The sequence below is a fragment of the Boleophthalmus pectinirostris genome, unplaced genomic scaffold (assembly GCF_026225935.1).
Source record: "Boleophthalmus pectinirostris isolate CB_2022bp ecotype Guang Dong unplaced genomic scaffold, ASM2622593v1 HiC_scaffold_7, whole genome shotgun sequence".
Classification (NCBI taxonomy): Eukaryota; Metazoa; Chordata; class Actinopteri; order Gobiiformes; family Gobiidae; genus Boleophthalmus; species Boleophthalmus pectinirostris.
Window position 1 is genome coordinate 24,527,797 of NW_026571473.1, and position 14,130 is coordinate 24,541,926.

The window sequence follows — 14,130 nt, forward strand, 5'->3', positions numbered from 1 at the left end:
TGATATACAGTCACATTTACCATTGAGATTTACAAAAATACTGCATTGTAATCAACACATTGATATTGAGACAGGATAATCTCTGTAGTCTGTAGTGTAAATATAGTGGAAACTCCCAGTCTTATGGTCAGAGAAACGTATTGTTAATCTGTTCACTTTCTATCTTTTAAGGTCACAAAGAAAGTTCGTGAGCTCATGGCTGACCATGAGAGCATGAATAACCTGCACGAGAGCCACGATTTGTTCAAGCGCGAGCACGATGAGCAGCTGGTGCAGTGGATGAACCGTCGGCCGGACGACTGGACCCTATCTGCAGGAGGCAGTGGCACCATCTATGGCTGGGGTCACAACCACAGGGGTCAGCTGGGGGGCATAGAGGGAGCAAAGGTCAAAGTGCCAACACCCACTGAAGCCCTGGCAACACTCCGCCCCGTTCAGCTCATCGGAGGAGAGCAAACACTTTTTGCTGTCACAGCCGATGGAAAGGTTAGCCCACGTTGTAATATTATACATTACTCGTTTGAAGTTGGGTTGTACGGGGTATCAACCAATCATTTGAAAAGCCAAAAATTACAATGAGTTACATTTTTAAATGTCTTATTTCCTCTCTTGATCCACAGCTGTATGCGACTGGATACGGAGCTGGCGGCAGACTGGGCATCGGTGGGACAGAGTCGGTGTCTACCCCCACTCTACTGGAGTCCATCCAACACGTGTTCATTCGGAAAGTGGCTGTGAATTCGGGTGGGAAGCACTGCCTGGCCCTGTCCTCAGAGGGAGAGGTGTACTCATGGGGAGAGGCTGAAGACGGAAAATTGGGCCACGGAAACAGAAGGTCAGAATCTGTGCAGAGGCTGTGCTGTGCGATTGTGTCAAAAATTGTTTTGTTTGTTTGTTTTAGGTTTACAATCTCTGTATAGTGACTATATGAAACTAAAAACTGACACACAGTTTAACATCTTCTGCCATCACAAATAAAATTGTGATTTTCTTTTCAGTTAAATGGCAATATTATTTATTCATACAGGTGGGATAGTTGACTTGGCTAAAGCCAAAAGAGAAAAACTATGTGTTTGAATCCTTAACATGAGGGGGGGCCTTATTAAATAAAATGAACATCACAGTATTTTTGGTATGTCATTAATCAGCAATCCACAAGAAATGTGCAAAATTTCACAAAAATAAGTTGTGGCAGCTCTGCATTGTTAAAGAAACATCTATGGAATGTCCTTGATCTTAAATTATGATATCAAATTCTAGTAAGATGATTGATAGTGACTGTAAGTGTGATCCTGTCTCTAGCCCCTGTGATCGCCCGCGTGTTATTGAGTCCTTGAGGGGTGTGGAGGTGGTGGATATTGCAGCTGGAGGGGCACACAGTGCTTGTATCACAGCCAGCGGAGAGCTCTTCACCTGGGGTAAAGGACGATATGGACGACTGGGTCATGGGGACAGTGAAGATCAGCTCAAACCAAAACTGGTAGATAATCTAAGATGCAAGCATAATGGATTATGTCCATCATTCAATCACATGGTAGAGGTAGAGTAAACGCATTGTTTTGTCCTTTCCTGTGTGTGCAGGTGGATGCTCTTCAGGGGCACAGGGTCATCGATGTGGCCTGTGGCAGTGGAGACGCTCAGACACTGTGTCTCACAGATGATGACATGGTCTGGTCCTGGGGAGATGGAGACTATGGCAAACTGGGACGAGGAGGGAGTGATGGCTGCAAAATACCCATGAAGGTAAAATGGTCAATACACAAGTGTGTGCAGAGGCACCACTTGGCTTGTCTTTAAGATTGTGCTTTATAGTGAAATATGTTTTAGCTTCTACAAACACATTTGGGTCATTGTCATGTTTTGTATAATTGGAGTTTTCCTTAATTGTTTTTGTGTGTTTGTAGATCGATTCACTAACCGGTCTTGGAGTGGTTAAAGTGGAATGTGGATCACAATTTTCTGTGGCTCTCACAAAATCTGGCTCTGTGTACACATGGTATGTTATAGCTTCTATTGTACTGTTACTGTAGTACCATATGGCATGTAAAATAATCATCACTCAATAATACATTATTTATTTCTTAAGGGGCAAAGGGGATTATCATCGTCTGGGCCACGGTTCTGACGACCATGTGCGGCGCCCGCGGCAGGTCCAGGGGCTGCAGGGGAAGAAGGTCATTGCCATCGCCACGGGTTCACTGCACTGTGTCTGCTGCACTGAAGATGGTAGGGCTCATGGGCTGATCCCTGGTCACTATAGCAACTGTTTCATCAGAGATCATATAGTTTGTGCTCCTCTGTTTTTTGCAGGAGAGGTTTACACATGGGGTGATAATGATGAGGGCCAACTTGGAGATGGCACCACTAACGCTATTCAGAGGCCACGATTGGTTGCTGCCCTTCAGGGCAAGAAGATCAACAGAGTGGCATGTGGCTCTGCTCATACTCTGTCCTGGTCAACTAGTAAACCCACCAATGCTGGGAAACTCCCTGCACAGGTGTGTAACTAAAACAGAGCTGATTAAATTATTCTGTATATTTATTTTGTTGTAGGCTAATGTGTTCCAGCAGATGGCAGTCATGCTTTAATACATGTTTAGCCTAAACGCTGTTCCTCTCATGGTTCAGGTGCCGATGGAGTACAACCACCTCCAGGAGATTCCCATCATGGCTCTGAGGAACCGGCTGCTGCTCCTGCACCACATCTCTGAGCTCTTTTGTCCCTGTATCCCAATGTTTGACTTGGAAGGCCGCCTGGGGCAGACAGGGCAGGGCCTGTCTGTGGGCGTCGACACCCTTAGAGGCATCCTTATCTCCCAGGGCAAGGTGCGACTAAATTGAAGACCATGAACCATAGACACTGTCATTATAATAGGTTTTAATTATAACTATTTTACCTTATTGTGTACTATCAGGAAGCAGCTTTCAGAAAGGTGGTGCAGGCCACAATGGTGAGAGACCGACAGCATGGCCCTGTGGTGGAGCTCAACAGGATACAGGTACAGCCTTAGATTTTAATATAATGATATTTCTCACATTCCAGGCTTTGTTCTCGCTGTATGAGAACAAGGATTTTGACAAAGGGTTATATCTCTGTGTGTGATCTGTGCTCTAGTCGGTCTGACCTAAGTTTTGGATTTAATTCCCACTTTACTCCATCTCATTCCTCAAGTTTTAGTGTGGTGCCAAGAGCTGTCTCATTCATAAAATGCACTCACATCACGGCTTCCTCCATGGGAGGAGGGCTTGGGCACCAAATGGTCATAAACCATGTTCCCATTTGTAGGTGAAGCGCTCTCGAAGCAAAGGAGGTCTGGCGGGTCCAGACGGAACTAAGTCTGTGTTTGGTCAGATGTGTGCCAAAATGAGTTCCTTTAGCCCAGACAGCCTGCTGCTCCCCCATCGAGTGTGGAAGGTCAAGTTTGTGGGTAAGTGTTTTAACTTAATTTAATGTCATGCTGAAGAGGTGGGCTCTTTTCTAGATTATTGTTTTTCTCTCAGGGGAATCTGTGGATGATTGTGGAGGCGGCTACAGTGAGTCTATTGCAGAGATGTGTGAGGAGCTGCAAAATGCATTGACACCGCTGCTCATCGTCACCCCTAATGGACGGGATGAATCTGGCGCCAACAGAGACTGTTTCTTGCTGAACCCTGCAGCCAAGTCCCCACTGCATATGAGCATGTTCCGCTTCCTAGGTATAAGCCATATAATCTCATTCAGGTTTTAATCCTAAATAACACCGTTGAAAACAAATGTTTGCTTGTTTTCAAATGTGTATTCTTGCTGATAAAACACTGGTTTACCTGTTGAATTCACGCTTCTGTAATAAAATCCTTCTAACCATATAAGCCCTGGTTAGTGACAGGTGACTGGTCATGTGGTTAATGCTCTGTGCTCTTTCTGCAGGGGTGCTGCTGGGCATCGCCATCCGAACAGGAAGCCCTTTAAGTCTGAACCTGGCCGAGCCAGTGTGGAAACAGCTGGCAGGCATGAACCTGACCATCGCTGACCTCAGTGAGGTATGTCCTGTCACAAGTGGAAATGTGCTGTACCTATAAAACTTTATGCGAACTACACAGTTTGTTATGAAAGATCACATGAATGCTTTGTTGTACATTACATAACATTTTGGACCCCATAAGCTGTATTAGTAATATTATACATTCTTGCTGAGATTAAACTAAGCCCACCTCAGTGAGACCTCATATACAGTACAGACCTATATATTGTATCTTCAGAGCAGGTTTATGTCAAGCCTGGGTTATGTTTTAACCTTGGCTTTCTGCTTGAGTTAGCCTCCACTTGTGCCTCACACGCTCTGATCATGAGCTCCTGAAGCGTCAAGGAAATTGCAGTGAAAAAGGCCTTTTGCTCACAGAGCACCTCTTGTTTTGTGCTGCTGCCCTTGAGATATTAAAAAGGTTAAAAAGGAGACTTACCCAGCACAAGACTATAGCGGAATTTACAAGTGCTGCTCATGGGAACATTGGCGGGTGCACTTTCATATCTTTTGCATAAGCACAAACTAAGACAAATAGTGCTGTTTGGTTTTCTAATAGCCTGCTTTATTGTTAATCTCATGCTTCCATAGGTTGATAAAGACTTTATTCCTGGCCTGATGTATATTCGGGACAATGAGGCCACAGCTGAGGAGTTTGAGGCAATGACCCTGCCCTTCACAGTCCCCAACGCGAGTGGCCAGGACATCCAGCTCAGCTCCAAATACTCCCACATCACTCTGGAAAATCGCGCTGAATATGTGCGCCTGGCTATTAACTACAGGTGAACAAACTAGCTCAGTCTAAATGTACTGGAAGTCTGTCTCTCTGTATTGATTTTTTTTTCTTTTTCTTCCCAGGCTTCATGAGTTTGATGAGCAGGTCTCTGCAGTTCGAGAGGGCATGGCTCGAGTGGTTCCTGTTCCACTGCTTTCACTCTTCACTGGTTATGAGCTGGAGACTATGGTAGGTCACAGTGCTCTTAGAACTGTGTAATAATTTCTTTATGCTTATGATTGGTCCAATCAAAAAAAATGTGCAATTTAACAAAATAATAGAATTCTGTTATCAGTGATCTGGGCACTCGCTGGGCACTCCTTGTTTTGATCCACTCAAATCATAAAACATTACTGATAAATTAGAATTAGTCTTTTATTTTGTTACTTCAGTGTACTCGATAATACATAAATATTTTTATTGTTATCATTTCAATTATAATCCAACTAATCATGATTTTTTTTTTCCATTTCCATCACCCTGGGATTCACCTGTGGGAACTATTTGGTTTATAATGTAGTAACAGATTTCAGTTGAATGTAAAGACTGCACACCACTCAGTTTCCCAAAACAACCACCAACATTTACATCAAGCTTCAACCTAGAACACAAAAAGACCAAATTATTCAAGAGGTCAGGAGGAATAGTTATGGCTACGGTGACAACATTCAGATTCAGAATGATCAAAACCAGAATAAAGAACAAATGTTTAAGTATAAACATGTCTAAACAACATTTCTCAAGTGGCATTGTACATTATAAAATGTATGTACTTCAATAGATATAAGTGTTATGTAGTAAGTTGGGTGGTCTTTATCTAGTGGTTAAGTAGCTCCTTTGCTGCCTGTTTTTTGACTCTGACTCTTTCCTCAGGTATGCGGCAGCCCAGACATCCCTCTGCATCTGCTCAAGTCTGTGGCCACATACAAAGGGGTAGAGCCCACCGCACCTCTGATCCAGTGGTTCTGGGATGTCATGGAGTCCTTCTCTAACACAGAGCGGTCCCTGTTCCTCAGATTTGTCTGGGGCCGTACCCGCCTGCCCCGGACCATCGCAGACTTCAGAGGGCGGGACTTTGTTGTACAGGTGACAACCACAGCAAATGTTTGGTTATCAGTGGATTCACTGGATTGTGTATACGTTAACATGCAGAAAGATACTTTGAGGAGCTTATTTTTTCCAAAACAAAATATAGAATAGCATCATATTTAGGGGTATATTTACTAAGTGTTTGTGCATGTGTTTTTGACCTTTTATTTAATTATTTCAGTGAGACTGAAAAGCCCCAGAGTGGACCCTATTGTTTTGTTTGTTTTAGAAGACTGATGAAGTTAAAAAAAAAAAAAAAAGGGTTGGCTCCTACTCACCATTATCTGTGTTCAGGTGCTGGACAAGTACAACCCTCCGGACCACTTCCTGCCCGAGTCCTACACATGTTTCTTCCTGCTGAAGCTGCCGAGGTACTCGTGCAAACAGGTTCTGGAGGAGAAACTCAAGTATGCCATCCACTTCTGCAAGTCCATCGACACTGACGACTATGCCCGGATCGCTCTGTCGGGAGAGCCTGCCGCAGATGACAGCAGCGAAGACTCAGACAATGAAGATGCAGACTCTTTTGCTTCTGATTCAACCCAGGACTACCTAACAGGGCACTGAAACTGACAAAAAACAAATCAGGAAGTGTTGAGCTGCCACACAGATATAAATAACCTAATATAAACCTAAGACACAATGTCTGTCTGTGGGGTGAAGTGCAATGAGCTTTAAATGCGTTATAAGCTAAAGAGCAAACCAGTTTGCATTGAAGAAATAAGGCTGTTAGCCGCACCTGTGATTGTTGTCTTGGTAACACTTAATGTTAAGGGGACAAAGATTATGATGATAGGATTCATATCATTTGAATCCTAAGAAATTATTATTACCCAGTACATGGATTCAAAATGATTTATGATAATGACTTTGTTGAAATGAATTCATGTTCAAATTGTAATGTTAATTTCAGAATATTGTGTAGATGATGTCACTGCATTGAGTTAAGCGTACAGCAATCTCTGACCCCAAATACTACGTGTTGCTCTTGTCTTACATGGGAATCTTCTATATAATACTATTACAGATGAAATGGCCCCAGCCTAGCACTGTGGTAGATTTACCCTATGGTTTGTGTGAAATACTTGTTCTTAGATTGTACATAGAAATCATTGTGTGACTAAAGCATAGTATTATTTTTTGTTTATTGGGGATAGCCATGTTTCTTTGTTTAAAAAAGAAAAGCCTTTTTAACTTAATGAGTGTTTCTCATTGGCTCCCCACAGCTGGGGCCTATAAGAGGGTCATTTTAAGATTCCCTTGTCCTCTCCCCTTCCACCAAGTTGTGCACTGTCTCCAAAAGAATGTACATAAGATGATTGTGCCATGTATACACAGAAGGTCTCATTCCTGCATATTAATGTTAATAAATTTCTGTTAATACAAATATAAAAAAAAGGTAATTTTTTCATGTTTTACCAAAGTTGGACCTGGAAATCAAAGCCAATTTTGATAATAGGAAACAAAAAGATTATACCACCGAACAAAAGCAAACATGTTTAATATATATTTCCATGTGGTCATATTTTACTTCGGTCTAGATGGTTCTTAAACTAATCCGGAATTGTCAAAATGTTTAATTTATTGTATCATACCTGCTGAAATCAGTGCTTAGTTTTTCATACTCCTTTTAGTATCAGTTAGTATTTTTTAGTAATGGTATCCATTTTTGACAACCCTATCAAGTACAAGTAAAACGTAAAAAATTACTAGATGGCAGGTGTCTTTTTGTACAACTAACTCACTTGCATGTCCAAATTAAAATGGTTAAAAGAACAATTTTTTAGACTTGCAAAAAGTAGGCCTAACTGCTGTAAATGATTACTACTAGGTCTTAGTTTCTCACGTGCTGGAAAATGGGCAGAGCTGTGGGCAAGATCAGCCCCCAGAACTGTGCAGCCCACATTCCTGTGTCTTTGACTGGATCACTCATATTGGGGTGGGTTGCTTTTGTCTTTGCCTTCATGCATACTTTGGTCCACTTCAAAGGAGTGTAAAGAAAAAAAGTTTTATGAAGGCTTGATTTGGCTTAAAAATCATTAGCATTCTTTGGAGACTTAGCTCAGTAATAATCATACAGTACACCATCCTGGAAAGAGTCAGGTGATCCACTACAGTTGAAGGAGAAAAAGCACAAGGAATGAGCTGCCCTGGTTACTAAACCACATTCAATGTTAATTCCGAAATTTAACTCCACAATAAAGTTTTTTCTATTCTAATTTTATGTCACTTTCTCAGGATATTAACTTCATAGCCAGAGAAAACTCACGTCTACACTGAATTTATGTATGTTATAGCCTGTGACGTGTGAGTTTTTAGGACTTGATTTTAGTTCGTCTTCAGGAGCACGGCCCTCCTTGACCTCGGCCCATGTGATTCTCTGTTACAGCCGCGGTATCTCACATCAGCAGCCACACACAAGACTGGACTGCATCCCCCTCCAGGGCATCCTCCTCTGCATTTTCAGATCAGGCTCAGGCTGAGCGCACCAGGTGACTCACGCTCTCAATGGACAACTTTGTGCTTTACTGGATTCTAGGAAAGAATGAAAGCTAATTTAGACCTTGTAGTAGGATCCTGTCACTACAATATAGCCTAGACTAGACGTTTTTGTAGACTACATGTAGACTACTTCAGCAACAAATTGCCTATACATGTAGGGTGACCAGATTTTCAGAATCAAAAACTGGGACGCCCCCAGTTTGTGAAGGTTGGTAATAATGGAATTGTCATGCGAGTGTGTATTTAAGGAAAATTGTTATACACTTGGCCCATTCATGACTAGCATGTGAGTGAGTACAGTCACATTTTCTTTGTGTTTTTAATTTTTTAGCAGCTTTTCTGTATTTTACTCTCTTTACTGTTGGCAGGGATCAGATTGGTCAAAAATAGGGACATCTGGAATATTTCTTGTATAAAACTGGGACAAATCACTACTTTTGTACAGTATAAATCTGCTGGGACAAGGGACATAGGGCTCAAAACTGGGACAGTCCCAGGTAAGAAGGGACTTCTGGTCACCCTGTATGTTTACTAATTCTAGTTTCTAATTGTAGATCCCTTTAGCCAGGTAATGTAGCTTTATGTGTATGATAATTAATTATAGGCCCTATATGAAAATGACATGTCCATCTTGAGAGAGCCAAGGTCAAAAACTCATCTGTGCACAGAGAAATAGCCACCCACGCCCACAAATTACTCTAACTGTCTGTGCTAAAGATTGACTATTTGCTAATTAGTTATGATTTAAACGAGACTGAAACTAAGCTAAGTAGTACTTAAACAGTCAGCTAAGCCAGGTGAGGGTTAGGCCTATACTTGACTTCTGCCTGCAACGTTCAGAATAAGTTCCCATTTTGTTCTTGGTGGACTGTTTGATTATTAATAACTGAGATCTTAATTTTGCAGTTGGTCCATATATTCTAGAGACACGAGACATCAAGACCTTTTACTACACAGTGGCCTACAGCCATAGAACATCCAGAGCTGTACCTGAAATGCCTCAGATAGAAACCCTACAAGGCTCAGCTCTGGTGTTATGGTGAACATCTCTGTGGGCAACCTCTAGTAAATGTGCCCTGATCCTGGTGCTGTTCATCCCAAATAATGCCTGCTGTAGTAGGCCTATCTGTCTGCCTGACCCTCGCTGTGCTGCAATTCTGTAACAGTTAGTGTTAAAGAAAAGCCCATCCATCCGCTTTCTTCTGCTTTATCCATGGCTGGGTCACAGGGCAACAGTCTAAGCACGGACCTCCTCACCCTCAACACTTCCTCCAGCTCCTCTGGGAAAACCCCAAGGTGTTATCAGGCCTTCTGAGAGACATAGTCCCTCCAGCGTGTCTTGGCTGTTCCCCTGGGGGCTCCTGGGACATGCTTGGAACATTTCCCCAGGGGGGTCATCCAGGAGGCATCTAAAACAGATGCTTGAGCCACCTCAGCTGGCTCCCCTCGAAACTCATCTCCACCTCTTGTAACTGCGATCTTGTCCTTTCAGTCATTACCCAAAGCTCATGACCATAGGTGAGGTATGAGAGTAGGATGACAATGATAGATTGAGTGCTTTACCTTCACAACAGTGAGCACGATACAGTTTCTGCATCACTGCAGATGCTTCCCTCACTTCTGAGAAAGACCCCGAGATACTTGAACTCCCCCACTTGAGGCAGGTACTCTTCACCACTTGGAAAGGGTGCCACGTTTCTCCGATCAAGAACCATGGCCTTGGAACTGGAGGAGCTGATTCTCATCTCAGCCACTTTACACTACATGTAACTGCTAATTTCTCCAGTGTATGTTGCAGGTCCTGGTTTGATGGAGCCATCAGGACAACATCACCTGCTAATAGTAGAGGTCCCCAGACCAGACCCCCTCCGACCCTTGACTGCGCCTAGAAATTCTGTCCATAAAACAATGAACAGAACTGGTGACAAACGCAGTCCTGGCGGAGTCCAACATGCATTGGACAGGGCTGATTTATTCCAAGCAATGCAAACACAGCTTGTGGTCTGGTTTTACAGGGACTGGACACTCCTTAGCAAAGGGCCCCGGACCTCCAGAGCACCCTCCACAAGACAGCATGACTGACATGGTTGAATGCCTTCTCCAGATCGACAAAGCACATGTGGCCTGGTTGGGCAAACTCCCATAAGCCCTCAAGCATCTGACGGAGAATAGAGCTGGTCCAGTGCTGAGCAACCAGAACAAAAACTACACTGCTCCTCCTGAATCTGAGGTTCAAAAACGTAGCCTGAAATCATAAATCTGGGCCTGGCTGAAGTGGAACTGTGTGCCATAAAATAATTATTTACAAATTTCACTTAATCAAAATCGCAGTCTATTAGTAAAAATATAACTTTGAGGGGTGGAAAGACCAGGGTGAATGCCTTTTTTGTCTTACACCTTTTATTACTGTTATATTCTCAAAGTTTTGCTTTTAAATAGCCAAATTTTGTGGCAAATGAAATCAATTCTCATGTTTGGTGATTTGCTTCTTCACAGATCACACGTCACAGTCACAAGAAGAAGCATTAATTAGTTTCCCCTAAATCTTTTTGCTCTAATCCTTTGACCTTTATTTTACTAAATCTAGATTAACCAACTCCCCCACTCATCTATATCTTGTCTGCAACATCCCCTTTTTCCCAAAGACTGAATAACAATATCTTTATAAAACATGTTAAGCTAAAACACTCCCTCAACTGATCATATTTCAAATGACTTTTTTATTTTAAGTTGATTAAGTAGTCACAGCTTCTAAATGTCGCCAGACCATAAGTCCTAAAAAGAAAGTCTGTGACCTGTCTGACCTTTCCGCACCTTAAATCTGTGGAGTTGACTTAGTTTGTGAAAGCGTGTCAGGCTTAGTGCATCACAGAAGATGGCGGCTGTGGGAAATAGCACATTTTTAACATTCAACCACATCATCTTATACAATGTTTTCATGTTTCATGTTTCAGGTCCTGATGTAGCACACTGGACTCGTGTGTATGGCATAGGACCTGGGCACTGGGAAAGATGCCAGTTTGATGGAAGTAAAGTTGTATTTTATTACTCCTGAGACATTTTCCTACAATAATTACAGCATATAGCTCTGAAATAGGGTTATGCAATTCATCAAAATTTAATCAGGACTAATATTAAATATTTTTAAACTGTTATTAGTATGCTTAAGTATTTTTAATTGAGGTCTTTACAGCCAACACTAAAAGCATGGTGTATGGAGCAGACTCTGTTTATCTTACTGGCAATAGTTTAAAATCTGTATTGTTTATGCTCAGTAAAATAAGTTTGTTTTCAAAGTCTGAAGTTGTGATATAGAATACAAGGAAAAATATGATTGATTTGCTGAAATATTTATAATTATTCTTATTATAATTTCAAACTACTTGAGAAAAGTTTTGGACACCTCTGTCACCAGCATTCACACAATTATAGAATTAATGTTACTTCTTTACGAACTGCGGTCAGGAGTGTGTATAGGAATGGGAAAGCTCCTAATCTGCAGACTGTGCGGGGTTGATGGTGCCACTCCCACCTCCTCCACTGCACAGCTTACACTGCCCTGGCCATCTCTCTCCTTCTCTGGGGAGCACAGGAGAACAACTGCTCAGCCTCTCTCTGTTTCCCACTGCCAAAAAGAAAAAAACACCAGCTAAAAACTATTTAACTAACTGTACCATTTTGGGACATTTTTGGATATTAATGTCATTACCATCGTTCATCATCCATCATCTTCATTTGTAACTATCTAATTATCTAAAGGTAAGTGTCATTGATGCTCATATCTGTGGTTTATTTCATTTTGTTATCTTTATTCAAATTAATGTATGGCTTTATATTGTGTGTCCAATTTCATATAGACGCTAAGAAGCTTTGGTTTAGCAGGTTTTAACCACGCACACCACGCATTGGAGCTAAACTTCTCCTCAAATCTCCTAAAATCCATTCATATATTAGTACTTTATTCTTAAGGACATACTATATTTATACCAGTAGTAATATATTGTGTTATAATATTATAGTTTTTTGTTCTTAATTTGTATTTGTATTCAAACCTTTCATGTTTATTTAGATTTGATTTTCTTTATCTATTTGGGATTGAAAAAAACACATGACAGATCTGAAACTACTGCTCTAAAAGTTTCACTTGACTCTCGCACTTGTTGCATGTAATCCGTTCCCCGCATCACTCCCATGATTATTATAAATTACACAGTTGATGCTGAGTTGTATTTAGATTTACCACTGTGAATGAGGGGGAAAATTTAGAGAAAGCAGATCACCCTTACTGTCACAAGGCGCCCCAAGGCATGATGGGATATAGACGGGCCATTCTTCTGTCTCTGTTCAGGACATCACAAGCGGATGCAGGGGCTGTTAGGTGAAATCTCATGCAAATCAGTGACACACAGTGGATACGTGAGTCTAAACAGTGAATGAGTGTAAAATACTTATAATAACTTTTGTTTTAATAAGGCTGTCTTGAGTATTTGGTATTTTCATTTGATTTGTTCATAATATATACTTATGTCGATCATTCTACAAGATTTATTTAAACTACTACACAAAATGAACTTACTAATATTACCTGTCACTATTTTATTTTTAATTTAATCCTTTATATTAAAATGGGAGGTCAAACCCCAACTGCAATTATTATCTGAATGTCTCTACCCGCTCTTCACACCATTTCACTCTTCCTGTAAGTCTGGCCAAGAGAAAAACTAAAGAAAAGAAAAGAAAAAAAAGTAACAGTTCTAAGTTCATTTCAACGTACAGTCCAGTGCTCTCAGATGAAAATAGTCCCTGCCCCCCCTTTTTTTTACCCTGATAACACTGTAGTCTGTGCGTCTGAGCTCTGAATGACACACGTGAGTTCATGTGAGGAATAATCCAGTCTAAATCACGTCGCTTTTGTGTGGACCACATGTCTGACCTCCTCCACTGACCTGCTGTTAATAGAGCCTGTAATTCAGACAGCACTTCTAATGGACTTTGATGTTAATGCATGCACTGGAGCCGTGTATAGGTGAAGTGCACTCAGTTCTCACCAGTTACAGTGCGCCTTATATGAATGTGATCCGCATACCCCACTGGTCATTAAAAACCGTGAGCTGGAACAAGGCCTTGTTCTGGAGTTTTGCCCATATGAAGGAGATGTTTGTGATATAAAGTGACCACACAGTGTCCTTCCAGCGATTTGATATGGAAACGTGGATTGGCATAATAAACTGATGGGAACACTGGATATTTTGTTATGACTTCATTCAAACTGGATAGATAATAATTGTGTCAGATTATACAATGTGATGATGTCTTTCATCAAATACCACATGTTTTTTAAAGATATCCTGTGTAATCTTTGGATGTAGGGTCCTGCTTGTCTTTATGGAGATGTTTTTCTTTTGCTTGGATTGGTACCTCAGAATTGCATTAAGCTTGCCTATCTCCATGTAGACACCATCAGCCCAATTTACAGGTCAGGTTTGTGGAGAGGTGTCCCTGCTCACTCTAAGAACACACACTTTCAATTGATTTATTAAGATTAATTGGAAAAAAGGGAACATAGATACATTTAATGTCATACAGTGGAACATACCTAGCTAGGCTGGTGCCACCTAGTGCCTCCGCTCAATTTCATTTTTCTCCAGTGACTAGATCAGCAGTCGGAATACACTAGACAGTTTGCAAAAACCCTGGAAGTGCGAGTCCAGGCACCAGCCAATCAACGAAGAGCCATACATTCTGTGTTGTCACCAATTCCTG

General features: G+C 41.5%; 2 protein-coding genes across 2 annotated transcripts in view; both read left to right on the plus strand.

Moving 5' to 3' along the window:
- herc2 (HECT and RLD domain containing E3 ubiquitin protein ligase 2) overlaps positions 1-7,283 on the plus strand; it is a 40,154-nt gene extending 32,871 nt beyond the window's left edge. The window contains 16 exon segments of the mRNA XM_055164434.1: positions 172-486; positions 621-835; positions 1,303-1,480; positions 1,582-1,743; positions 1,905-1,996; positions 2,087-2,226; positions 2,311-2,498; positions 2,629-2,826; positions 2,916-2,999; positions 3,287-3,428; positions 3,502-3,696; positions 3,908-4,020; positions 4,593-4,783; positions 4,860-4,965; positions 5,650-5,862; positions 6,160-7,283. Of these exon segments, the coding sequence (XP_055020409.1) occupies positions 172-486; positions 621-835; positions 1,303-1,480; positions 1,582-1,743; positions 1,905-1,996; positions 2,087-2,226; positions 2,311-2,498; positions 2,629-2,826; positions 2,916-2,999; positions 3,287-3,428; positions 3,502-3,696; positions 3,908-4,020; positions 4,593-4,783; positions 4,860-4,965; positions 5,650-5,862; positions 6,160-6,432 (2,805 nt within the window). The 3' untranslated portion in view covers positions 6,433-7,283.
- A 4,803-nt stretch (positions 7,284-12,086) lies between these two features.
- The window catches only part of oca2 (oculocutaneous albinism II), a 47,282-nt gene continuing 45,238 nt past the window's right edge, over positions 12,087-14,130 (plus strand). The window contains exon 1 of the mRNA XM_020918905.2: positions 12,087-12,126. The gene's annotated coding sequence lies outside the window, so the exon portion shown is untranslated. The remainder of the gene's footprint in view (positions 12,127-14,130) is intronic.